Source organism: Marmota monax, unplaced genomic scaffold (assembly GCF_021218885.2).
Source record: "Marmota monax isolate L192 unplaced genomic scaffold, Marmota_monax_Labrador192_F-V1.1 WCK01_AAM20220418_F8-fsc00105, whole genome shotgun sequence".
Classification (NCBI taxonomy): Eukaryota; Metazoa; Chordata; class Mammalia; order Rodentia; family Sciuridae; genus Marmota; species Marmota monax.
The window spans coordinates 1,902,423-1,930,416 of NW_026692947.1; the positions used below are offsets into that span (position 1 = coordinate 1,902,423).

General features: G+C 40.9%; 1 protein-coding gene and 1 long non-coding RNA gene across 4 annotated transcripts; one reads left to right on the plus strand and one right to left on the minus strand.

Annotated features, from left to right (window-relative positions):
• The first annotated feature begins 2,751 nt into the window (after positions 1-2,751).
• On the plus strand, positions 2,752-4,918 carry Il20 (interleukin 20). 2 transcript variants are annotated; one of them, XM_046452284.2, is made up of 5 exons: positions 2,752-2,910; positions 3,178-3,243; positions 3,368-3,520; positions 4,211-4,285; positions 4,792-4,918. In XM_046452284.2, exons 1-5 carry the CDS (start codon positions 2,752-2,754, stop codon positions 4,867-4,869), a joined length of 531 nt encoding a protein of 176 aa, XP_046308240.1. In that variant the 3' UTR covers positions 4,870-4,918. The 2 variants fall into 2 exon arrangements, with proteins under 2 accessions (XP_046308240.1, XP_046308241.1); XM_046452285.2 differs by lacking the exon at positions 4,211-4,285.
• A 2,116-nt stretch (positions 4,919-7,034) lies between these two features.
• On the minus strand, positions 7,035-27,573 carry LOC124097691 (uncharacterized). 2 transcript variants are annotated; one of them, XR_006853319.2, is made up of 6 exons: positions 27,202-27,573; positions 13,435-13,558; positions 11,943-11,991; positions 11,724-11,848; positions 8,332-8,470; positions 7,035-7,551 (listed from the first exon to the last, which is right to left on the minus strand). It is a non-coding gene; the product is annotated as an uncharacterized LOC124097691 (long non-coding RNA). The 2 variants fall into 2 exon arrangements; XR_006853320.2 differs by lacking the exon at positions 27,202-27,573 and adding an exon at positions 16,634-17,376.
• Between the last annotated feature and the right edge of the window lie 421 nt (positions 27,574-27,994).

Genomic DNA, 27,994 nt, shown 5'->3' on the forward strand with positions numbered 1-27,994 from the left:
GCAAAAGCAAAGAGAAACAGCAGGAATGAGCCCATATCTTCTGGAGTTGGAGAGAAACTTGTTTAAGAACTGGATTTAGAGGAGAAGGCAAAGGCACACCCTGAAATTCTCTTCCAGTTCTGCAATTCAGATCTTCTCTGTCCCAACTACCATTTTACCAAACAGGAAGGTGGGGCCAGATGAGGCACATCCTTTATCCACATCTGTAGTCACTAATCCTTTCAGGCCGTCCTTGCTGGAAGAGGAAGGTATTGGTGCTATTACACTACGTTAGCTCTTGAGGAATTTGGAAGCCAGAAGAGAAATTACGTGGGAGTTTCAAATCTCACCTGAACGAGCTCACTTCCTTCATGTAACATGTATATAATAACTGGAGCCTCTCAGCTTGAGACAGACTCCTAGGAGATCTGAAGCAACAGATCTTCTGCAGCTCCAGTAAGAGCCTTCTGCATGATCTGGAGATCAGCGTGGTCTTCCCAGTCATTCACCAAGGTATGTGGAGGGCCATGTCCAAAGGAACCTTTTCCATGGGGATGCAATCTCTTGAAGGACAAGAAACTGCTATGTTTATCTCTATACTCAGTACCAGGAACAACATTCAGGACACTGGGTGTTCAATGAATGCTGACTCAATTGTTGAATTTATGGTAATTTTACATATATCTTAAGTTTAAGGCAACTATCATCAATCTCTACTTAAAATGAATTGATCACTGATAGTGTGCTAGGTATATAAACAACAGATTATTCAATGTTGAAATAAGTTTCTAGGGTAAGTTTTATTATCATCATTTTTGGGCTAAGAAAATGAAACTCAAAGAGATGAGTTGATTTGTGCAAGGTCACATAGTTACAGGGCGGATAGCTCATTCTGGTTTGCCTGTTATTTTCCATTTTTAAGATTCTTGTATATCTCAGAAACCCCCACATCCCTGGGCAAAGCGGGACAACCTACGTGGATGTGAACTTGTAGAGAAGGGATTTACTACATAGTTCTCTTGTCTGCAAATCCATGGTTCCCTCTGAAACTTTTGGGTTTCTCTGGTTTATTGCCTTTCCTACATTTGGCAGTATCTAGGGTGGTCGCAAATAAAAAAAAAGTGTCTAGCATATTGCTTGGCACAGTGGAGGAATTCAGTAAATGCTAATGATTATCAGGATTGTGCCAAAGCCGGGCAATCAAGGTGAAAGGAAAGACAAGTGTATATGTGTGTGTATGTATGCATGTTTTTGTATTTTATGTATGCCATTTTCCCAAAATATTAAAAGTAGTTGAAAAAATATTGAAAAAATAAGTAATAGGTTTATTAAAACTCACAACATTATTTTAAATTAAATATTTTATTTATGCCCCCACATTTCTTATAATTTTCCTTCTCTGGTTTCAAGGGACAAAAAGTCATCAATTATATTTTCATCATATGTTTTTGAGATAAAAGGTAACCATAAAAATATGTGAAAGCATATGTATAGATGTGCATATTTTTCCTTTTGTTCCAGTAGCTCAGCAGGGCACTGTCAGATTCTGTTTTTAAGATTTTGGTATTTTTTTTTTATTGCAGATATTTTAAATTCATTTTGATATTGCTTTAACATATCTTTGGTGCCGGGGTGGTACTGAAGATTGAACCCAGGGTCACTCTACCACTGAGCTAAATCCCCAACCCTTTTTATTTTGATATAGGGTCTCTCACCATGCCCAACTGTATGCTTTATCTTAATGACTAAGTGTTTTGGTGTCTCCTTGAACTTGTCCCCCTCCACCCTGGCTTGTCTTCCCCTAACGGCAGGCCATTCTTGTTTAATCTCAAAACTCAACAGACACCATAAACTTTCCTCTTATTGAGCAGCCTTACTGCAGTTCCCTCACGGTCTTTCTTTTCCTTTTGGGGGGATCACTTCATTTATCCTCTTCTGAGATGCTAGACCAGGAAAGCATGGTTATAGGTTCATCCCAGGAGTGCCTGACTACATTCCTCCTGTAGGGGGTACTGTGGGAACCCCGGGTTCCTCCCAGCAAGAGATGTGAGGTGAAATTCCACCAATCATGTCAGGTCTTTCCTTTCTCTGGCAGTAGTACTGTTATGAATCATTGACTTTGTATTTGCCTTTGGGGCCAAATGAATCTATTAGTCTTCCATAATCACTTTGATCTCAGACAAATGCCAGACAGAGCAAAGCACTTCTACCCTGTGGGTGACCATAAAAATTCAGACAATTTTTTCCTAAGTATTTTTGGTGGCACAGTCATGACTTTAGTGAGATTTTGCTTTTTTCCCCAGTTCCCTGAGGGTCTAAGGGGACCAGAAGGGTGAGCTACACTGGCATCCTGGAAGAGAAATCTATCTACGTCATTTCCCCCAAACAAGTTTTGGCATTTCCCATGAAATGTCATCCTCTGTCTATTCTGCGGCTCCAGACTTCCCTGTTGGGCAATGACGGCAGAGCTGGGATAGGTACAGGATAAAGGACCAGGGACCTGTGGTACCATACCATGCTTAGGCTGGAGCAGGTACCTGAAGGCTTTTCTCTGCAGGAGACTCCACAGCTTTTCTCAGTGAGTTGTGTGAATGAACAGTACTGTTGGAGCCAGATGAGCCTGTTTGGTTCCTCTGCCCCCCAGGGGACACCTTGGGGAGGCATGTCCCTGGTGGCTGGGTTGGCTTCTAAAGGATGAGATGGGAAATGAGTAAGTCACATTTCTTTCTTTTGAATCCCCAGCTTCCGTGGTCTCCAGATTCCAGACATAAGATGAAAGGCTCCCGTCTTGCCTTTGGTCTTCTCTCTGTCGTGTTTTGTCTCCTCTGGGCTCCTTCGACTGGGTTCAAGACTCTCCACTTGGGAAGCTGTGTGATCACCACAAACCTCGAGGAAATACAAAGCGGTTTCTCCAAGATTCGGGACACTGTGGTATGTGAGGGAGGCATGCACCTCCCTGCCTGTTCTGTTTGTTCCTTGTCTGTCTTCCCTGGCAGCCCTGGCAATGTGGTCATGCAAAGAGGAGGGCTGGGGTCACCTTACCAGGACACTGCGTCCCAAGAAATGTCAATAGTTCAGAATGTTAAAATGCTTTGGAGAAGGATTCCTCCCACCAGGCCCTGGCAGCGGGAGGTTGTGGTGTCCAAGACCATAGCAGCAGCTAATGACCTGTCCTTTCTTGTCTTGCTTTCTATTTAGCAAGCCAAAGATGAAAACATTGACATCAGAATCTTAAGGAGGACCGAGTCTTTGCAAGACACAAAGGTATGTGCTTGGCCCAGGTGGGTTCTGGGAGGAAGTCTGAAGCCAGAGCATTTCCATCACCCTGGTCTTGTCTGCCCCTTCCCCTCCTCCCACCAACACTTTTGTCTTTTTGTTTTCTCTGCAGCCTTCAGCTCGGTGCTGCCTTCTCCGCCATTTACTGAGACTCTACCTGGACAGAGTTTTCAAAAACTACCAGACCTCTGACCATAATACCCTCCGGAACATCAGCAGTCTCGCCAATTCCTTTCTTACCATCAAGAAGGGCCTCCGGCTTTGTGTGAGTAAGGGTTTGGGGTGACAGGATCCATCTTGAGCCCATAGCTTCAATGACTTAGCAGTCAAGTTCTCTTTCCTGCTCTCATTGAATGGATGGAGAAACTGAGTCCAAAAGTTCTAATAATCTTTGTTCATCTATGTGACTAGTTCTAAAAACTCAGTTTCATTGATTTTGGAGTACATGCAAAAAGTAATTTTTTAAAGTTTAAAAACTAAAAAGTGCTAGCTAATTGATATTCATGATAATTACCTATTATCCACAAAATTACACCTTTTCTGTAGGTGAGGTGAGTACAGTGTCTTAATGCATCCTGTGGTCAGGTGAATAGGACCTTGTTATTCAGTGTTCTCTTCCCATGAGGGATTAGATTTGCTCTGCAACTCAAAACAAAAGCTCCAAACAAGAGCTGGTGTGGGGAGACCATCTGAGGGCCCAGTAATCACAAACGCCTCCAACACTGCCTCATTCTAAAAAAACACAATGAGCTCTATATTTGAAGCTAAAACACTGATTTCCTCTTCTAGTAGATGATTAGTTTAATAATCCCAAATAAGGAAGTCAGAAAGGAATTTTCCACAGGAATGAGAGTTCACAGGATTGTGGGTAAAAGATAATTCCCACCTGCTCATGTTACTGGCAAGGGCAGAAAATCAGAATTTTAAGTAAAATCATTCTTTGTGTCCCTTTCAGCATGCCCGCATGACATGCCATTGTGGGGAAGAAGCAACGGAGAAATATAGCCAGATTCTGAGTCACTTCGAAAAGGTATGGAGTTTGGCATTGTTTGGGATGAGTGTGCTGTTGGAACTGAGATCATAGACGGGTGGGATGTATGTTGTGCTGGTAGAAATCCTGTAGCCCTCAGGTTAAGAGCTCTCTAAGGTCACATGGGCCATCCCTCACATTAGCCTATTATTGAAGTGTGCACAGTAGGCAGTCCTTACACACAAACACACACACACACACACACACACAAACTTCTTAAAACAGCCTCATTCTTGAGCTCTGTGAATCAGAGGCTTAGGTTGGAGTTTCAATTCTGGTACCTCCTGGGCCTCAGTTTCCCTATGTAAAAAATAGAGATGATAAGCCAGGGTGATAGACTCCATGGTTTCCTTTCATCGTGTGGCACTTGAGATTATAATACTTCTTTAAAGCTCTTGATCTTGAAAAGAATGCTCTGTTTAGAATTCCCAACAGACCTACCAATGGGAGAGAAGAAGATTAATCCTGAAGCCAGAGGAGTTGCTAACCATGTGTGTCTCTTTCAGCTTGACCTTCAAGAAGCAGTGGTGAAGGCTTTGGGGGAACTAGACATTCTTCTACGATGGATGGAGGAGACAGAATAGGAGTGACGTGATGAGGCGGCTGAGAATACTCCTGAGCAAGCATCCTAGTCCCCTGGACCACAGAGACATGACCCCAAGCCACAATATCTTTGCCATATAATTTAGTGCTGGTCACAGTGTAGATTATTTATTCATTAGTTGTTTCCTTATGTGGTCATCTTTATGTGTCCCTAATCTTAATTTGGACCAAAATCTTATAGGATTTTTGTAATATCTCTTCTGCTGTTAGATATATTTATTTATTAATTATTTATTTATTTTTTTGCTATTGAGCTTATTTATTTTTCGACTTGAATATGAGATGGAAAAACATTCCCAGGCTATATTTATAGCCTGACTAAGGCAGGTGATGTATTTTCATACTGTAAACAAAGCCTCTAAATTCTAAGGACATATCTACTCACTGCCAATGCCAATGTGAGATATTTAAAATTGAACCAATAGCCACTATTGTGTGTTATGGAAGATCTTCTGATGAAACTGCAGACCTGTCTTACAATACTGAGCACTCCAACCCGACTCCAACCCATATAGTGTACCTTCCAGGTGTGGAATCCTGCATGGTCAACATGTAGTTCTGTTAATAAAGCTTTCTTTGCTTGGTGTTTGAAAATGCTTCTGGTGAGAAATAATGTTGTGGATGAGTTTGAATCTTCATTTGCTCAGGGTCCTCTTGCTCCTTCGGGAAGGAAGATGGAAGCAAGAACTTGGCCTTCTTCCTCCTGGGAATTCATTCCCGGCTCTACTTCTTAATTTACTTGTCTCTCTGATTCCAGGACAGATGCACAGAAAGGACCTTGGCTTTGGCTCCATGCTTACAGTCTTCTCTGAAACCTGTTTCCTTTCTCATCCTGGTTCCCATACTGCCGTGCCGTGCCAGGACTCTTGATGACAACGCCAAACACAGTGGGCATGGGGCTCCAGGACAAGGGTCAAGAACACACAGACCCAGAGCCTAGATCCACAGCCTTGCCCAGGAAGCTTGCCCTCTGGGCGGCCTTCCCATTTTGGATTCTGTCTTGTTCCGGGTTCTGGTTGTTGCTGAGTCAAGTCTTCGTCTCTGTGTCTGTTAAGCCAAAATGTTCTCTTTCCAAACACTCTTCAGTTTGAGCTTCCCTGGACTCCCAGAGTCTGGTTCCTTCCTTGCTCTTCGCCCCTTACTCTGAATTATACCCCAGCTTCTTAGCTTAGTTTTTCCAAATTCAGAAACAACAGACTCAGGATGATTCCCCAGCTTCTTCAGCTAGCACTTTGGTTGCCTCTAATTTCCGCTCTCTGTCCTTAGCCTGGGCCCTGATATACCTTTGAAATGCTATAAACCTTAAATATGATTAAAGTTAAGTAATAAGATAACCTTAAGTATATTAAGTAAATGTTATATTATTATATAATGTAATAATAACCTTAAGTATTATTAAGGTTAAACAATGACTTTAATTAGTATTTAATAACTTGAACATAAAATATTATGAACTTCTAGTAACTTCAAATATTAAACCTGATATACTTTTTTTGTCAGTATACAAGTAACAACTGCTCAGTACAGAAAATTTGGAAAATACAGAGAAATATATAGAAAATTGAAATCATCCATAATCCCACAATCCATGGATAATCACCTTTAAGTATTTTTTTCTCCCCAGATCTTATTTGATGTGTTCAAATCATAACTCAATTCTCATTCCCAGAGTGATTTTGGGTACAGAACTTACCCTTCTTGAAATTTAGCTTCTTCCTCTGGAAAACAGAAACCCCTTCTCAGGTGATGCAAAAGAGGGTCTTTTCTGTTTTCTACTTTTATATTATTCATATCCCCTTACTGTCACCTATTTTCTGAGATTTTTATCCTTTTTAATCCCTCTTCTACCAGATTTTTCCGTTGCATGTCTCCTAGTTCTGTCTGACAAACAAACTTGGCTTAACTTAGCTTTGAATCTTCAGGAAGAGAGTTGAGAAGCCAGCTATGTGGACTTCAGTGCTAAAATGAGAATCATTGCCTTCGAAGGATGGCAAAGGGGAGGGTGCTTTTACCTGCTGAGGATCTGGTCTTCCAGATGGGGTTGTCTGAGGTTTACCCATAGAGCCGAGGACAAAGCCTTCTCCACTTTTTTTTTTTTTTTTAGAAAGTGTTTTGGACTCTTCTGGAGGTCTGGGTCATGGGATGTGTTAGTTTGGGGGAGCTCTGTGTTACCATGTTGCCATTGACCGATCACCTCTTTGCCTGTCTATTCCTCCACTGGCAGGACCCATCTGCTCCTCCTTGTCTCTACTCTGCTTGCCTTACCCAGCACTGATAATGGGAAATTCAACAATGGAGAGGTCAAATCCAGTTTGGGGTTAGGGAAAACTTCATGGAAGCAGGGCTATCGAGGGGCAGACTCTGCAGAATGGTTTTTGATAGTCCCTTTCAATCACATACAACAGTCTCCCCTAACCCTCAGCTTCACTTTCTGCAATTTCAGTTACCCACTGTCAACCATCATCTGAAAACATTACATGGAAGATTCCAGAAGTAAACAATTTATAAGATTTAAATAACTTTTATTACAGTATATTGTTAAAATTATTCTATTTCATTTAGTTATTGTGGTGTCTAATTTATACATTAAACTTCATCATAGGAATATATGTACAGGAGAAGAATAGCACACACACAGTCCTCTGAATCTGATGATTCTGCATCTGTGGATTAAAAAAAGGTTGTGTCTGTACTGAATATGTACAGACATTTTTCTTGTTGTTATTCCCTAAAAATACAGTATTAGATATTCCTATAATATTTGCATTGTATTAAGTATTATAAGTAATCTAAAAGATGATTTAAAGTGTATGGGAGGATCTGTACAGGTTATGGGCAAATACTGCACCATTTACATAAGGGACTTGAGTACCCTTGGGCTTTGGTATCCTGGGGGGAGGAAAGGGGGCCTGAAACCAATTCCTTACAGACACTGAGGAATAACTATATAGAGAGTTCAATACAATCCTTGGTTTCAGTCATCCCCTGGGGTACTCAGAATATACCTCCTGAAGACAAGGGGGACTGTAGAAAAAATAGTTGTCATTTCTTAAGTATTTCCCATGTGCTGAGCACTATATCGGAACTTCATATACATTATGGTATTTAATCTGTAAAACAGCCCTGTGAAGCAGGTAGTATTATCATCAGTTTAAAAGTGATAATATACCCAGAGATGGTAGGTAATTTGTGCAATACTTTATAGCTAATAGAGAACCAAGACTTGAATGTGGGACTCCTGAGCCTACAGTCCTACATAGTTTCTACCCCACTGTTCTCTTTCCCACAAATGGTATTTTGGGTTCAGAAGCATGGTAGACAAAAATAATGACCTTTATCTTCCTAGAAACATGAGTGAAAATTCTGACTTTGACCTTCACCATTTTGGACAAGTTACATCACCATCCTTAGTTTATCTACAAAGTGGGGATTATATGACTTACCTCACCGACTTGATTCGAGGACTCAATGGGATTGTAATAGTTCATTTGCCGAAGTGTTTACGTGTTTTGCTCAGGTCTGCTCATCTAGTTTGCACACGAGCATAAGATAGGGATTATTTCCATTTCACACCTGAGGAAACTGAAGAACAAGGAGGTAGAGAATCTAATCCAAGTTCACACAGCTACGGATGGTGGATGTTAAAGAGGAATGCAGGTAGGTAGGCTGGAGAACCATGCTTTTTCTCTCTGCACTTTTCTGGAAGGACAGCAGGCCCAGTACAGAGAACGTGCCTGACCACCCATGGTTCTGGCTGCATTAGGGAAGTGACAAGCCTTCTTGCCAAGCTGCAGAATAAGCCATTAACCTCCCAGTGCAACCTCTCTCTATGACATCCATGTTGAATTTTGTCTCTCCGGGAATCTAACTTGTCTCCCCCAACAAACAGAACGTCAGCTTCTTTGGTAATGACAGGAGAAACATGGTCACCCTCAGACGGGCCAATCAGCACTTGCTACAATTAGCTGTACTCTTCCTCTGTGGGCCTCAGTTTCTGCTGACCCGATGGAATATACACATAGACAGTGGTCAGACTCTATGTAAAATAGAACTCTGACCCACAATTTGCAGCACCAGCCCAGTAAACAAGCCCAATATTTACAATAAAGAGTCCAGGAAGCCAGGCCACTACAGTCTTTTAAGTCATGTTTGTAGAAAGTTAGACCACTCTTCTATTCATAAACCCAGGAAGTAATGTCCCTGTAGCAACTGGCCCCCAATGGTCATGACTTGATTAGTAACTGACAACTGCCCTAATTTTTGTCTCTGCCTCCAATGTAAGACCAACTAGAAAAAGTCAAATATGCATCCTTAAAAAGTTACCCTGGATGCCCCACTTGTAGTTCGCCTACCTATGGCTTCCCCATGTCAACAGCCTCCCGTCAAGGCACACCTAAAACCTTCCCCTTTTCCACTACAACCCTCCCTCTCCTCCGCCTGCTTTACCATCTCTGTTAAAATGCAGGTGAAGCAGGGCTGACTCCCGTTCTAAAGCAAGTTCTGAGTGAATAGCCTTTGCCGGTGTTCATTTGATGGTTCTTCATTATTTCCACACTGCATTTGTAAAACAAAAGGATCAGAATAGATGATTCTGGATTTTAGAAACCAGACAATTCCTGATAGTGGATTCTTCCAAGGTTTCAGGGCACCAGAAATAGCTGCTACCACTTGCCAAAAAAGGAGCCTGTATGGTTCCTATACCGCCAGCTTTGGGTTCAAGGGTTGAAGTGAGGGCATCTGATTGGCAGGCTGAGGTGCTGCCCTGTGCTCTGGATGCCAAGAAGGCTGGATGAGCTTTCCTTTGGATGGGAGGTGAGCTCCATCTCAGAAAAAGTGAGGTCCAGGTGGTGATCACTCCAAAGAATAGAAGTCCTTTCTACTTCTCATTTCCACCATCACCTGGGGTTGTCTGAATTTCCTATTTTCAAGGATTCTGGACTTTTCCAACATAATTCATTGTCATTTGCCTGACTGTTCCTCTCCATGTAGATGGAGAGCAAATAAGCCATCTCCTGCTGGGTTCTTCAGTTCCCAGAGGATAGTATTTTTTCCCCTGAGCTTTTTAATCTGCCCCACCACAGCCCATGAAAGAGGAGTATAACACTACACTATTGAAAAGGACTGAATTCGGAAGCAAGAGAATGGAAAGTATCTCAAAGAAAAAAAAATAAATTGCTTTTTATTTGTAAATGGCTTTTAGCTAGTTTTGTTGTGAATCAAAAGCTTCAAGCCTATGCCCACCCATCTTTGCAGACTGGGCCTTGCTCACAGGAGGCGGTACAACAAATGGTGGAAGAATGACGGAATGTAGCCACTCCTCTATTTTACTGGAAGGTTGAGGAGAGAGGAGAAATGACACTCAGCCCAACGGTCATGAGCTCAGTGAGTCAACTGCTTAGCAGGAAGAGGGTAGGAGTCAGAGCCTGGAGGCCGTGGCTTGCTTGGGCACTGATGCCTTTCAGAGTGCCTTCTTAGTCTGATTGAATGTTAGAAGTGGAAAGGGGCAAACTGGTACAGAGAACATGGAGATCACTTCCGAGGGTAATCAGGGTTCAGAGAGGGACATATGTATCCTTAATCAGTTACCCTGGATGCCCCTTAATCAGTTACCCTGGATAATTTGCCAAAGGCTGCCCATGAGTTATGGCAGAATTGCATTAAAAATCAGGTATCTATACTTCCAGGACCACAAAATCTCAATTCTATTCAAGAAGAAATAAGTCATCCAGAGTATAAATGAAGAATGTCTACTCATAGATGACATACCTGTCAAGGTAAAAATATCTGAGGTAATCTATACAAAGCTACTAAAACTAATAAGAAGGCTTAGTGAGATGGTAGAGTAGTAGATCAACATCCAAAAAAAAAATCAATTAATTGTATTTCTATATACCAGTAACCGTGAAGTTGGCCATCCATGAACTGAGATCTTTGACACCATGAGCCCTAAATGAACTTTTTTAGAGCTGTTATTGTTGGGTGTTTTTGTCACACTGTCAAAAAAGCTAACTAAAACATATGGCAATTAAGACAGAATAATATTGGTGTAAAGATGGACAAACAGAATAATGGGACAGAACAGAAAGTCCAGAAAAACTTTCATGTGTATAAAGACAAACGATTTTCAATAAACACACAAAGGTAATTCAGTGGATGTAAAACAGTCTTTCTGAGAAGTAATGCTGTAATAACTGTATTTTCATAGAGGAAAAAAAATGAACTTGAAATTATGGAATACCTTATTCCGTAATTAAAACCTAACTCTGAATGGGCCATAATTAAATGTACTGCCTGCAACCAAAAAACTGAAGAAAATCTGAGAGTTTTGAAAACCTTTGTGATTTATCAAAGATTTCTTAGGTATGTCACCCAAAGTACAATCTATGAAAGAACAAATGGATAAATGGGAGGCGAGCCCTGGAAGGGTAGATCTTACCCCCCTGCTTCCTGACTCTGCCAGGCTGAGCAACTTTCTTTCTCCGGCCTCTTTCCCTATGATGGGCTGGCTCACCTTGGATTTGATCAAAGTTTAAAATTTCTGCTCATCAAAAGGCCTAAGCAAACAAGAAGACAACCCAGGTTTGGGAGAAAATATTTGTAAATCCTGTATATGATAAAAGATTTATGTTCAAAAAGTATAAAGATCTTCAAAATTCAATAAGAAAACAATGCAATAAAAAAGAACAAAAATATTTGAACAGACACCAAAGAAGATAAATAGATGCAAAAAAAAAAAACATGAGAAGATCCTTACCATTGTCTGTCATTACAGATGAAAACTACAATGAGACACCACATCACTTCTGTTAGAATGGATAACATTAAAAAGACTCACTCTGCCAGGCATGGTGGAGCATGCTTGTAATCCCAGCGGCTTGGGAGGCTGAGGCAGGAGGATGGTGATTTCAAAGCCAGCCTCAGCAATGGTGAGGCACTAAGCAAATCAGTGAGACCTTGTTTCTAAATAAAATACAAAATATGGCTGGGATGTGGCTCATTGGTGGAGTGCCCCTGAGTTCATTCCCCAGTACCTCACCCCGCAAAAAAGACTCACCTTAACCATACCAACGGTCGGGAGGGTGTGGAGAAACTGTCTTATACTGCTGTTGGGAATGTAAAATGGCACAATCATTTTGGGAAACAGTCTGGTGGTACCTTAAGATGGTACCACCATACAGCTCAATATGATTAATGAAATGTCCCAATGGTCCCTGTGATGAAGGCTTTTTCCCCAGTCCGTGGTACTGTTAGAATATGGGGCCTAGAGGAAAGTAAGCCTCTGTTGGGGATGCTGGGACCTCAACCCTTCTCATCCTCTCTTTTTCATGTGCTGGCCATAAAGTAAATGGTTTCGCTCCACTACATGCTACAGCCATGATGTGCTGCCCTTCCATGGGTCCCAAAAGCAATGGGCCTACCTGATCATGGACTGAAACTCCAAAAGTATAAGCCAAAGTAAACCTTTCCTCTGTATAAGTTGATTGTCTTAGGTATTTTGTTACCATAATGGAAAGCCAGAATAGATGGTTTCTTAAAAAGTTAAGGAAATATCTACCACATGATCCAATCATTCCACTTCTAGATATTCATCCCTGAAGAAAAAAGTACCTGTCTAGACAAAGATTTGTACATGAATGTTCATGTCAGCTTTAATTAATTAATTAGTTAATTAATTTGTTTATTTATTTATTGGAGGGTACTGAGGGTTTAACTCAGTGGCACTCAACCACCATCCCCAGCTCTATTTTGTATTTTATTTAGAGACAAGGTCTCACTGAGTTGCTTAGCACCTCACTGCTGCTGAGGCTGGCTTTGAACTCGTGATCTTCCTGCCTCAGACTCCAGAGCCGCTGGGATTACAGGTGTGTGCCACCATGCCTGGTTCATGTCACCTTTATTTTTAATAGCCAACAATTTGAAACAACCTAAATGTCCATCAACAAATGAATAGATAAACTGTGGTGGATATTTTGATAGTGTTCATTATTTTGATAGTGTTGAAGATTTTATAGGTAGCATATGTATATGTCAAAACTTACCAAACTGTATACTTTAAATACATGCAGTTTATTGCATGCTAATTATAGTTCAGTAAAGGTGTTAAAATAACTCAATTCAAAGTAATTTCTCTTTCTAGACATTGTAGATGGTAAGGTGTATAAAGAAATCGAGGTTTGTAGGACAAGTCACTGTCCAGTAACATACAGCTCAATATGATTAAGGAAAGACATTTATGTGGAGAGACCAGGTAAGACTTTCTGAAAGAGGGATTCTTGACTTGTACCTTGAAGGATGAGTAAGGAATGTTCCAGGATGAGCCATGCTGACTAGCATGGCAAGAGAAGACAGGGATTTTGATGTTCTATTGCCCGGGGAAAGTGGCTCCATCCTGTACTATATCAGAGTTTTCTATCATATGTATACACATGGTAGTTCAAGATAACTGTGCTAAAATTATTTCCTTTGCTTCTTTATTTCCTACTTTCTATGAAAGTTATGGAGGCTAATAAGCATACTTGTAATAAAATAAGATTTAAGGTACATACCTGAAGCAGGTAATTACAGACCACACAATGGAGTTGAATCAAGATTGTTCCACCACAGACATCATAAGGTTCTGAATCATATGTTGCTGCAAGGATCACAACGTGGCTTTGAGCTTTCTAGAGACTAGAGAGAGGGAAACGTGATTATTAGAAAACTCACTAAGTACTTTCCCTTTAGTTACCTCATGCAATCCTCACCCACCCTGCACAGCAGGCATGGCTATCCCACCAGTGGCAGAGATGAATGATTTTTCAGAAGCTATTAGGGAAGTACTAATATTCTGCAAGAAGGAGGGAACAGCTGCTGTCCTTTAAATGAATATTTTCACTGCAGGGCCAAGATGTGGGAGATAGAAAACAAGAGAAATGAGTTCAGCATTGGTGGGGGGGCTGCCTTTCCCCCAGGGATATAATCTAATTTGCAAAAGTTGATATAAATTTGGGAGACTGAAAAGCTGTGGAGAACTTTCTACAGGATTATAGGTTGGGATAACAAATAAGGGTGCTTGGAGCCTGCTAAGGAAGGGCCTTAGTGACCTCCTTATCGGGCTTCAGGACAAGATCTCCAAGTTCTACACCCAAGGAGTAATGATAATCCATAAATGGCCTAACCATAATAAGAAAGGACTTTTGATTGTGTTAAGATAATCTGCCTCCTTCCAGAAGTAAATAAAAATTCACCTCCAGAGGAAGATTATATTCTAAGCCTAAAATTATCTTTGTAATTTTTCAAATACCATGTTTGGATCTCACATAGAAATAACCAAAAAGGGCTGGGGATGTGGTTCAGTGGTAGAGCGCTCGCCTAGCAAGTGTGAGGCCCTAGGTTCGATCCTCAGCACCACATAAAAATAAACAAAATAAAGATGTTGTGTCCAACTACATCTAAAAATAAGTATTTCTTTTAAAAAAGAAATAACCAAAGAAAAATAATAGACAGTAAAAAAGACATACAAGGACCGCAGAGAACGGAGTCATCAGACATAGGCTTCAACTATGATAAGTGTGTGCAAGGAAATAAGATGTAAGATTATTGCATCAGGGAACTGGAAATTATCTGAAACAACTTATTTGAAATTCTAGAACTGAAAAGACAATACAAACATTTAGAATTCAATTCGTGAAATTTAACAGAAGACTAGATGTAGATAAGGAAAGAGTTAGTAGACTTGAAAATAAGTCAAAGAAAATGTCCAGAATAAAAAAAAAATGGAGAGATAAAGCAATAGAAAATACAGAAACGTCATATGCACAAGACCTAGCGAACACTGAAAAAATCCAGTGTACATGTAATGGAGGTCCCCGAAGAAGGGACAAAATAGAGACCCAGGAAAGCCAGTTGTATGTTCCAGTCCACGTATGAAGCTTACGAACCAAGAAAACCAACCTTATAAATTCTGGTTCTTGCTCAACCTTTCTATTTTATTCAGGTCTTCAACATCTGGATGAGGCCCACCCACATTGAAGAGGGAATCTGCTTTACTCAGTCTATGAATTCAAATGTTAATCTCACCCAGAAATGCCCTCACAGACACACCCAGAATAATTTTAAACTAATTTCTGTGTGCCCTGGGGCCCAGTCACGTTGATACATGATATTAACCATCACACAATCCTAAATTCACATGGAAACTCAAGAGATCAGACTAACCAAAATAACATTCGAAAGGATAAACAAAGTTGGAGGGCTTAGGCTTTACAGTTTCAAATTTACTACAAAGCTGAGTTTTTGTCATTATTGTTGATGTTGTTTTGTTTTGTTGAGTCAGGGTCTATGTGGCCCTGCTGGCCTCCATCTCCCGGGCTCAACTGATCCTCCTGCCTTACCTTCTGAGTAGCTGGACTACAGGGGCTCTGATGCGCAAATCATTATTCATTAAGGAAATTCCAGTACTACAGCAATTAAGATAGTGTAGTGCTATAATAAGTCTAGATATACAGCTCAACGAAATAGTGCAGAAATAAATCCTCAAATTTTGGACATTTGATTTTCAGTAAGAGTGATCTGACAATTCAGTGGGGGTGATAGCAGAATATCCTCGAGGAAGGGTGTGAAGGAGAGAAGCAGCTCAGGACGTGGCAATCAGGAAGCAGAGAGAGTCCCGCTTACCAGGGCCAAAATATATACCTCAAAGTCATGCCTCTAAGTGACCTACCTCCTCCAGCCACTCCCTATCTGCCTACAGTTACCACCCAGTTAATCCATATTATCAGATTAATGTTCTGATTAGGTTTAGGCTCTCATAGCCCAATTATTTCACCTCTAAACTTTCCTGCATTTTCTTACACATGAGCTTTTGGAGGACACCTCACACCTAAACTATAACAATTGGATATAAGCAAATGAAGGAAGCAGAACACCTATTCATATCTTACACAAAAATCAACTCCAAAGTCGATCAAATGACCTAAGTGTAAGAGCTGAAACAATAAAATTTATAGAAGGGTACATGTTCATGACCTTGAATTAGGCAAGGTATTCTTAGACAAGAAATCAAAAACATAAGTGACATAAAAAATACATAAACTGAACTTCATCATGATTCAAAGGCACCAGTAATAGAGTGGACAGACAACTTATAGAATGGGAGAAAATATTCCAAATTTTGTCAAATAAGGAACTTGCTATCCAGATATATAAACAACTATGAAAACTCAACATAAAAGCCAGGCAGAGTGGCAAGCGCCTAAAGTCCCAGCTACTCAGAGGGTAAGGCAGGAGGATCACTTGTACCCAGGGCAACGTAGAGACTCTGACTCACAAAACAAAACAACATCAACAATAATGACAAAAACTCAATATAAGAAGACAACCCAGACTGAATAAACATTTCACCAAAAGCAACATGAGTATTTATTAAGCACATGAAAAGATGAAAAAAATCATTAGTCCTTGAGGAAAATCCAAATCACCTGGGATGCAGCTCAGTGGTACAGTGCATGCTTAGCATGAGCTGGGCCCTGAGTTCAATCCCCAGCACCAAGAAGATTAAAAAAAATTTCAAATTAAAACAACACTACAGACCCACTAAGATGGCTAAAACATAAAAAGATAGTAAATATAAGTATTTGTGAAGATGTGGAAAAGCTGGAACTCTTAAACATTGTGGTGAGGTTCTAAAATGGTGAAGAGACTTAGGGAAATAGGTTGGCAGTTCCACAGAATGTTAAACATAAAAATAAATAGAAATATCTTTACCATCCAAGTGCTAATTGACAGTTTTTCATTGTTCATGCCGGACTGACAGGAGGCTGACAATATGATTGCCAAGTTCAAAGTCAGCCTCAGCAACTTCGTGAGACCTGTTTTAAAATAAAAAATATAAAAAGGGCTGGGGATGTGGCTCAGAGGTTAAGTGCCCCTAGGTTCATTACCTGGTACCCAAACAAAAACAACAACAACAAAAAAACCCAACCTCATTGTTCAATAAATATATAGCACTTCCCATAGTTTAAATAAAACATGTTAAACATAGAGGCATCTTGAAAGAGAAGTGAAGACAGATTCACTCTAAAACTTGCACATAGATCTTCATAGTAGAATTATTCATAACAGCTAAGAAGTAGAAAGAGTGCAAATATCCTTCAATTGATGGATGGATAAGCCAAATGTGATATATGCATGCAATAGATTACTCAGCAACAAAAAGATAATTAAGTCCTGATAACATGCTCTAACATGGAATGCACCTTAAAAACATTAAGCTGAGAGAAAGAAACCTGTCACAAGAAGCTCCATAGGTGAACGATGAAGCTTTCAGAATAGCAGATCCATGAGGACAGAAAGCAACTCAATGGTTTCCAGGGAATAAGCAGGAGGAGTGGGGAGAGATGGCCAATGGTATGAGGTTTCTTTTCCAAGTGATGAAAATATTCTGAAATTATATGGTGCTGGTTGCACAACTCTGAATATAAACAAACCACTGAATTGTATACTTTGAAAGGGTGAATTTAGGTTATGCAAATTAAATCTCTATAAAGTCATCATTTAAAAATAAAGATGGAATGAAAACAGTAAATATCAGGGGAAAGTATGAAACAGTTATTTAAGGTGCCATGATTTTAAGACAGAGTGATTTGGCTCATTAGGACAATTCAGTTCTCACGTATTTTCATTACCATTCAGTCAAAAAAGAGTTTGTTCAATGAATTCTGGTCCTGAAGTTTTCATATCATATTCTCAGACTAGTGTGTGTGTGTGTGTGTGTGTGTGTGTGTGTGTGTGTGTGTGTCGTGCTGGGGATTGAACCCAAGGCCTTGTGCAAGCGAGGCAAGCACTCTACTAACTGAGCTATATCCCCAGCCTAAAGAGTATTATTATCTTAAAGCAGCTTTGCAGGCTCCCTATGCAGACTGATAAGAACTGGGATTAACTACAGTATATTTTATTGTTCCAATCTGGAGTACAGTAGGGAACACTTTCTTAATCAGGTATTTGTCCACTGAAAAATCATATAGGCAATGGGTAAAAAGTTTGTTTATAGCCATTCACCCTCTGATCTCCCTGTTGGTGAAAGACATTGAGTGTGATGTGCACTGGACAGGAGACAGGATAAGTTCGGTGCTAATCCTGGCTCTCCCTTTCTCATGCTTGCTAATGTGCCAGGCTCTCTTCTATGTGCTTCACATGTATATTCTTGTTTATCTCACAGATACTTAGGAGGGAGATGCTGTTATTGTCACTTTATAGATAAGGAAGCCAAAGCCTGGGAATGAAGGGACTTACAGATGGCCACACAGCTAGGAGTTACAGGGCTGGGAATCCAAATACAGAGTGTGACTCCACGGTCTGCATGTTTCAGGAGCACTGTTCTGCCTCCCCTATGTCTAGACTCGGAGTTGGAGTCCCAGTACCAATTCCAGATAGTTATTTTTTTTTCTTGTGTTATGAGTTTGGGCAAGTCACTAAACTTTGCTTTGACTTTCTAATCCATAAAACAGAGATAATGATATCTGCTCTATTTATCTCACAGGGTTTGGGTGAATATCAAATTGGAGATGTACTTTGAAAAGCATTATGCAACTGGTTGGTTTACTGGACTAGAGCTGAGATTCTTCTTCCAGTCTCCCCCGTCTCCCACTGAGAAACCTAGCTGACAGAGCTAGGGGACACTTGTCCCTACAAGTGTCCATTTGCCTCTATTGAGTTACAGTGGGGCTGAGGAAGTTTCTGGGGAAGAGGCTTCAACTCTGTTCACATCTGGAGTTCAGATATTCAGACATGGCTGATAGAGGAGACCATATGGGGACCAGATTGCAAGAGGGTTAATGGCAACTCCCTCCTCATTAAAGATGATTCACCTTGAGGAATCATCACCTTGTGGGATGGGCTCAGTAACAGTAACCAACATTACTAATGTTGATGAATTCCAGTCCCACACTATCAGAAGTTCCTCAAAACTACCACTCTTGGGTGGGGGTATACAGGCATCCCACTGCCAAGGGGAGATCTGAACGTGAACTGAGAAAGCTGTTTCACTGAACTCTGTTACACTCTGGGCCAAAACACCCTTTTAGGAGTGAATGTGACCTTGTAACATTCTCTGGCAGGAGTAAATGGGCTCTGAGAAGCTGCTGAGTAGAGTCCCATCCTCACCATCATTTGGTCTGCAGCTGGAGCTTGCAATAGCTGGCTCAGCCACCCTGACAGCACAGATTGGTTCATGGGCTTAAGAGAAATGCCCCTTTGGAAATTCTCAAAACACTCTAAGGAGAGAGAATCTTCAAGAATCTGCTATGTTTATGTGAGCAGACGAGCCCATGGAAGTGGGAGATTTTTCATTTCTCATTTTGAAAACACAGGCTATGGAAGCATGGATATTCAAGCAATGCTAGTCTAAATTATTATTATTATTATTTTATTGTGGGAAATCAGAATTTACTCAATCAGGATAAAGCAACTAAATTCACTCTCTTGAGTGTTCCTCTCAGGTCTGAAAAGAGGGATGGTGACTTTCAAGAAAAGGAATACTATACAGGGGAAACCATCCTCTGTTCATTTTCATGATTTTTTTAGAATTATTAATTTATTCTAATTTGTTATATATGACAGCAGAATGCAATTCAATTCATATTACACATAAGAGCACAATTTTTAAAGTAAATCAAATACAAAAACATATCAAAAAGATAGTGCACCATGATCAAGTGTGGTTCATCCCAGGAATGCAAGGTTGGTTCAACATATAGAAATCAATAAATGTAATTCATCACATCAATAGACTAAAAGATAAAAATCATATGATAATCTCAATAGATGCAGAAAAAGCATGTGACGAAATACAGCACACCTTCATGTTCAGAACACTAGAAAAACTAGGGATATTAGGAACATATCTTAACATCATAAAAGCTATCTATACTAAGCCCAAGACCAACATCATTCTAAATGGAAAAAAATTGAAAGCATTCCCTCTAAAAATTGCAACAATACAGGGATGCCCTCTTTTACCACTTCTATTTAACATAGTCATTGAAACACTAGCCAGAGCAATTAGACAGATGAAAGGAAATTAAAGGAATATGGATAGGAAAAGAAGAACTAAAACTATCACTATTTGCTGATGGCCTGATTCTATATTTAGAGGATTCGAAAAATTCCACCAGAAAACTTCTATAACTAATAAATGAATTCAGTAAAGTAGCAGGATATAAAATCAACACCCCCAAATCAAACTCGTTTCTGTACATCAGTGATAAATCCTCTGAAAGAGAAATTAGGAAAACTACCCCATTTACAATAGCCTCAAAAAAAATTGGGAATCAACTTAATGAAAGAGGTGAAAGACTTCTACAATGAAAACTACAGAATGCTAAAGAAAGAAATTAAAGAAGACCTTAGAAGATGGAAAGATCTCCATTGTTCCTGTATAGGCAAAATTAATATTGTCAAAATGACCATACTACCAAAAGCATTATATAGATATAATGCAATTCAATCAAAATCCCATTGACATTCCTCATAGAAATAGAAAAAGCAATCATGAAATTCATCTGGAAAAATAAGAGACCCAGAATAGTCAAAGCAATCCTCAGCAAGAAGAGTAAAGCAGGTAGCATCACTAGAACCAGACCTTAAACTATACTACAGAGCAGTAGAAACAAAAATGGCATGGTGTTGGCACCAAAATAGAGTTGTAGACCAATGGTTCAGAAGAGGACACAGAGACAAACCCATATAAACACAGTTATCTTACACTAGACAAAGGCTCCAAAAACATATATTGGAGAAAAGATAGCCTCTTCAACAAATGGTGCTGGGAAAACTGGAAATCTATATGCAGGAAAATGAAATTAAGCCCCTATCTCTCACCATGCACAAAACACAACTCAAAGTGGACCAAGGACCTAAGCATTAGACCAGAGACCCTGAACCTAATAGAAGAAAAAGTAGGCCCAAATCTTCATGATGTTGAATTAGGCCCTGACTTCCTTAACAAGACTCCTACAAGAAATAAAATCAAGAATGAATAAATTGGATGGATTCAAACTGAAAAGCTTCTTCTCAGCAAAAGAAACAATCAGTGAGGTGAAGAGAGAGCCTTCAGAATGGGAGCAAATTTTTACCACACACATATCAGATACAGCACTAATCTCCTGGATATATAAAGAATTCAAAAAATTTAACACCAAAGAAAATAAATAAATAAATAACCCAATATGAATAAATGGGCCTAGGAACTGAAGATGAAATGATCAATCAACAAATATATGAAAAAATGTTCAACATCTATAGCAATTAGAGAAATGCAAACCAAAACTACTCTAAGGTTTCATCTCACTCCAGTCAGAATAGCAGGGGTATAGGGAGGGCAGCAGAATACAACTGACACTGGGATTGCTGTATGTATACACATGGATGTATAACCAATGTGATCCTGCAATATGTACACATGGAAAAATGAGAATTCATACCCTATTTGAATCAAATGAATGATATGTCAAGATCATTGTATTGTCTTGAACAACTAATAATAAAAAAAAAGAATACAAGCAACAATAAGTGTTGGCGAGGATGTGGGGGGGAAAGCACACTCATACATTGCTGGTGGGATGGCAAATTGGTGCAACCAATCTGGAAAGCAGTATGAAGATTCCTTAGAAAACTTGGAATGGAACCACCATTTGACCCAGCTATCCTATTGCACGGTTTATACACAAAGGACTTAAAAACAGCATACTATAGTGACACAGCCACATTAATGTTTATAGCAGCACAATTCACATAGCTAAATTGTGGAACCAAACTAGATGCCTTTAAATAGATGAATGGATAAAGAAACTGTGGCATATATACACAATGGAATATTACTCAGCATTAAAAGAGAATAAAATCATGGCATTTGCAGGTAAATGGATGGAGAGTATCTTGCTAAGTGAAGTAAGCCCATCCCCCAAAAATCAAAGGCCGAATGTTTTTTCTGATAAGAGGGGTGGGGGCATGGGAGGAATGGGAGGAACTTTGGATAGGGCAGTAAACTACATTCCCCAGCCCTTTTATACAATTTTATTAATTTTTTTTTTGGCACTGAGATTGAACCTAGGGGCACTTTACTGTGGTGCTATATCCCCAGTCTTATAATTTTTTTTTTTTAATTTTGAGACAGGGTCTTGCTAAATTGCTGACTGGCCCGAAACTTGTAACCCTCTAGCTTCTATCTCCTGAGTATAGATATGAATAATTTGTAGTGGTAGAATAGCATCCTATTATGTGGACATTTATACCCAGAAATAACCAGTTGAGGATCACACAACAGTAAAAAGCAATTTAATTGTCTTCCTTAAGTATATTCCATTTACCTGGTTTTGAAATTAAGAGCTGATTTGTTAATAATCACACTGATGGACACTTGGTGGGTAGAAGGCTCTGTGCTAAGCCCTAGGTGAGACTTTTATAAAAGGAGAAAAAAAGCAATGGGCCAGAGGAGAGAACTTTCCTTACCAGAAGCAGAAGGTGATTTGGGGGCTGAGAAATACTTTGATCAGGGTAGTGCATTTAGAGTCTCCTAAATGAGGGAGAAGGGTTTTAAAGGGGGGTGAGACTGGAGGATATTCTATAAGATACATGATGGAGGGGCCCCTTTCCACCATAAACAGAATGAGGCAGGTGGCACAGAGAATGGATGTGACTAGTTCCGGCTGGCACCACTAGGATGTTCTCATTCACAGACCCAGGACTCTCACGCTGGCCTGATCACAGATTCTGTTTCCCTGGGATTCTAGATGTGTGGCCATGACATTTCCTGAATTTTTTTCTCTTATACTGAGGGCACATGAAAGGTTGGTTCAGGTGTTTAATGTCACGGGATACAAGCCATGTCTCACAGCCTATGGCTCTTGCCTGAGCAAAGGGGAGGAATGCCTGAGAAAGACTTCGTAACAAATAGTGTGGGATGCTTACTGACCTGCACATAATAACAGTTAATATTTGGAGACTAGTGAAATTATGTAGTAGTACTTTTACTACTCTGCTCACACCAGTATTTATGGTCAACACACGTGGAGATTTTTTTCCTCCCACCACTGTGGGAAGCCACAATGAATGACCACACTCTTCCAGTCCTGATGCCTCAGATTCTGACCAACCATTGCATTTGCTCTGGCTTGGGTGGGGTCTAGCTCAGATAGTAAGAGGTCTTCTTTGTGGAACGTGCCCTCAGGGTTGAGTTACACTCATCTGTCCCTTGTAGCCCTGCCCCTTCTGCCCTTTTTTGGATAGAACTTTCTAAGAACAAGAGACACCCCCCCACACACACACACACCCATAAAAGCTCACTTCTGATCTCGATCCCTCTCTCTCTCTCTCTCTCTCTCTCTCTCTCTCTCCAGCCCTCTCATGACTTTCTCTTGCTCTCCCTTTCGGGGAGCCTGAGGCTGAGAGTGGAGAAGACACCCTGAAGCTTGTGTAAAGGTAAATTGTACCCATATTTTATTTGGAGTCTTTGCAAATTCACACGAGCAATCTTCAGTTCAGCTGCCTGTGCTGGTTGTGGGCGGCACACCCCAACCAATTCTTTAATTCTCAGTAGACATTAACTGGTTGTCCTACATTTCAATTCCATTCTGACCCTGTCTATCTGGAGCTAGTATCATATCATAGGTTAAGGCCTTAGTCCTACAAGACGGCCCTTACTTGACATAGCAATTGGCAGTTTAGGTAATCAATGAGCTTCTGACTACATACTTAAAAATTGGAGATCCCCACCATGGGCTCCCCTGGTTCATCCTTCTCTGAAATGGGTGATAGAACTCAGGAAAACAATTTTCCTATTGGATTACCAGTTATTACCCGTAGCAGCCAGAAGGAAGAGGGGCATAGGGTAAGGCATGTGGGAGGGGACATGGAATCTCCATATCCCTCAACCCCTCCATATGTTTACCACTGGGAACCTCTCTGAACCCTGTCCTTTAGAGTTTTCCTGACACAGTTGTAATTAATTTAACCACTGGCCCTTGGTGAGCAACTCAACCTTCAGCCTCTCTCCCCTTCCTGGGAGAAGGGGTATGGAGGAGTGGATACAGGGCTGATTGTTCCAATCCTCCAATCACATGGTTAGTTCCTCTGGCAAGCAGCCTCACCCCAAAGCTACTCAGGAGCCCTCAGTCTTCAATGATCTCATTAGCATGAGAAGATATTATCAGAGATCAGGAGGGTTAGAAGGGCTATGTGCAGGGCAGGAGGAGGAGATATCACACCCATCATATGAAATTCACTTATTTATTAAATGCAAAGCTCCTGCCATCTGCCAGGTTCTGAGGGGAATTCTGAGATGGATAAGACTCAGGCCTGGCGCTCAGTGATTCATAGCCTGGTAATGAAGACAACCAGGGCTTAGGGAAGAATGACATTGATGTCATCCCAAAAGGACTAGCAGTAGTCCACAGGCGCATAGGAGAAACCAATGCTGCCCGGGAATGAAAAGAGTTTCTTGTAAGTGCAAAGAAAGGGTTTGGATAGGAGGAAAAGAGGGTGCTCTATTAAGAGTATTGATCCTGATTAATACTTGAGAATGAGATTCATCTCATTCCCACTGAAGCCCCCTCCTTCCTTCCTCACTTTCTTTTTAAACTGTCCTTTAGAAAAATCAACCTTGGAGGTGACATCATGCCAGAGATCATCCGCCAAAGTGTATAATTCAATGGTTTACTGTATATTGAGAGTTGTGTAGCCATTCCCACACTCTAATTTTACATACTAGAACATTTTCATCACCCCCAAAGAAACCCCATACTCCTTCACGGCCACTCCTATTCCTCCCACTCATCCTGCCCCTAACTCCCAGGCTTGGGGAAATAATCTATTTTCTGCCCCAATGGATTTTCCTTTTTTAAATATTATATAACTCTTACCATAGTAATTCAGGTTGTGGGTTTTTTTTTTTTTTTTTTTTTGATAGCATTTTCTGACACTCAGTAGTGCTTAGAGAATGTGCACTTGATGAATAGGTGAATGTAGAAAAGAATGAGAAACTGACTGACCTGAAGTGTGTTTCAGGGAAATAATAAAAAAGCCAGAAGGGCTGAATGTCAGAAGACCTGCACTCTAGTCCCCATTCTGTTGTTCATTTCTATAAGCCAGGGAGAGTCACATGACCTTCCTGACCCTCAGCTTGCTAATCCACAAAGGAGGCAAGAATGCAAATGAGAAAACCCACTTGGAAGGGTTTTGAATGTCTAAGCAGGCTGCACCAGTGGAGAATCATTTATGTTTATATTTTCTCCTACCCTTTGACATGCCTGTAAGAATAAATCATGTACCCTCAATGACACAGGGTAAGGTGCAATGCAAAGTGACAGCATCAGGGAGTCCACCTGGGGACATCCCCCAAACCCCATTCCTGCTCCTGGAACAACTGTAACCAAGACAGGGAAAAGGGCTAACCAAACATTACACATTCATTGCCACATGGGCTTCCAAGCCAAAGGCGGTAATTAAAATCTGGTTTATAGAGAAGAATAAACTCAATTCACTGGAAGAAAAATGGTGATATCACTTTCTCCTATCTTTTGAAATTCACTTATTCATTAAATGCTAAGCTCCTGCCATCTTTTGGCTTTCAGATTATTATGCTCAGTACTTCCCTCCTACAGGGCATTTCCATCAATCAGAAAGAGGGGAGACTTAGGCTTACAAGTGAGTTCTCTATGGTCTCACCCAGAATTGGAGACGGGACTTCCCTCCACAGTGGTTCAGTCCCTTTCTCTCTATGTAGGTTCAGAGGAATTTGGAGAGGGCTGGGATGCCCAAGTAGATTTATTTTCTGAAGGTAAAATTCAGGTTTGGCAGAGAGATATAAAGGACAGAGATGACATTAGAGTATCAGAGCAAAACACCTAAGTATCATGAAGAGATTTTTTTCTAAACCTGGCCTTGACATGAAGGTCAAGATCATTTCACCCTCAGGTGGACTTTTCTTTCACCCAGTGTTTTTGTAAAGGTAAGTCCCCAAGTTCCATTCTTTCACTGGGAGTAGAAGAACCTCAGGACTAGGCTTGGTTCAAGACAGAGGCAATGGACCAGGCCCTACTCATTTATTGCCGCTGGTGCTCTGGGCACTACCTCCCCCTCCACTAAGGTTCACCTTCTTATCTTTCTCTGTTTCTCTTTCAGCTCTTGCCCCTACAGCCACCTCTTTCTTCTCTTCCTTCTAGCCCAGGGTTTCTTTTATTTGGGGGGAGGGAGGGGACAAGGGATTGAATTCAGGGGCACTTGACCACTGAGCCACATCCCTAGCACTATTTTGTATTTTTTTTTTTAGAGACAGGATCTCACCAAGTTGCTTAGTACCTTGCTTTTGCTAAGGCGGGCTTTGAACTCTAGATCCTCCGGCCTCAGCCTTGAGCCACTGGGATTACAGGCATGAGCCACCGTGCTGGGCTAGCCCAAGGTTTCTTAACCTCAGCACTACTGACATCTTGGGCCATGTAACTCTTCGTGGTGTGGGGCTAGCCTGTGCACTCAGGATACTTAGCAGTAACCCTGGCCATTCTGCTAGATGTTGTAACTCCCCCCAGTTAAGACAATTAAGGATGTCTCCAGATGTTGGCCACTATTCCCTGGGGACCAAATCATCATGCAGAGCCCCTCCTCTAGTCCTTTTCCCCTTCCCTTGGAGCATTTACTGGGTGAAAGACACAGGGTCAAGTCCTTCATGTATTTTACACAGATGCTTCTCAAAATTCAATGGACATGAGAATCACCCTGAGAGTCTCTGAAAATGCACATTCTGATTCAGTAATTTTGGGAAGGATTTGAAATTCTGCATTTCTAACAGGCTCCTATGCATTGTTGTTGCCACTGGCTCATGGATCACTCTGAGAGCAAAGTTATATGTGTCCCTGTAGCCCTGTGAGGACTCTATTTTACAAGTGAGAAAGCGGAAGTTCACATCTTGGAACCCAAGTCAGGTCTGCCTGCCTCCAAAGCCAGTGGTCTCAGTGGATGTTGGCCAAGGTCCCTGAGCTTTCTTATTGCTTCCCCTCTCGGAGTGGTGCTGTGATAGGCTCCTGGAGGCTGAGGCGCAGACCTGGGTTGGCTTGGAATATCCATGTTACATTCTCCTTTCCTTAGAGTGTGCTGCTTCTGAGCCCAGGTGGATATCCTGGAGCTTGCTGAGCCATACCACTGCCATGTGACCCTGTTCCAGCCTGCCTGCCCTGGAACCAGCTCATCTTGCCTGCCCATCCACCTGTCAGCTGGGTGCTGACCCGTGGCTCCTTTTCCCTTTCTGCTTCCTGTCTCCTCCCATCATTGCTCCACACTCTCACCCGTCTTCGTCTTCGGATCTGCTTCATCACTGTCTTGTCATTCTTCTCACAGGAGGCAGGGGTGTTTAGGAATGCTCTAGATCCTGAAGCAAGGGAAAGTGTGAAGAGTCCCTGCCTAGGGCAAGATGGAGGAGGACTCAGCTGGTGACAATGATGGCCAATTGGGTGCTGGCTGGGGATTGCGCATGTTTTGTCGCTAAAGAAAACAAACAACAGCACGTCTACCAATGGGGGAGGGGAGCACCCCCCCACACACACACACACACACGGAGCATGTACACAGTTCTTTCTTCTCCATCTACCTGGGGACTGCTATCCTTTTCTTATCATTCCCACTCCATTTCTGCTTGGACCCAGATTAAGGGAACTCTGAGAACATTCACATGTAGAACAGGTGTAACAACGCCTTTTTTTTTAAGTATAGTCTTGTTTTATTTTTTAAAATTATACAGTAAAGGATTTTGTTAAACTTTAGCTCAATTTTTTTTTCTTAAGATTTCCCAGTAAAGTGCAATAACCTGTAAATATGGTGTAACTAAGGTTATTTCGTAAGTTATACCATAGCATTTCCTGTTAGGTAGCAAAATAAAAATTAAAATGGAACTTAATTGTTTAAAAATATCATAGTTATTTGTCGGTCTATCCTAGGCTTACAGTTTTTGTGTTGTTTTTTTTTAATCAAACAGTGAAAGCCAGACAATTTCCATATAAACAACTGTCTAGGAAGTCTTAAACTATTGGAGTCTTCAATGCCTTTTGTAAAGAGCCAGAGAGTGAGTGCCCCAGGCTCTGA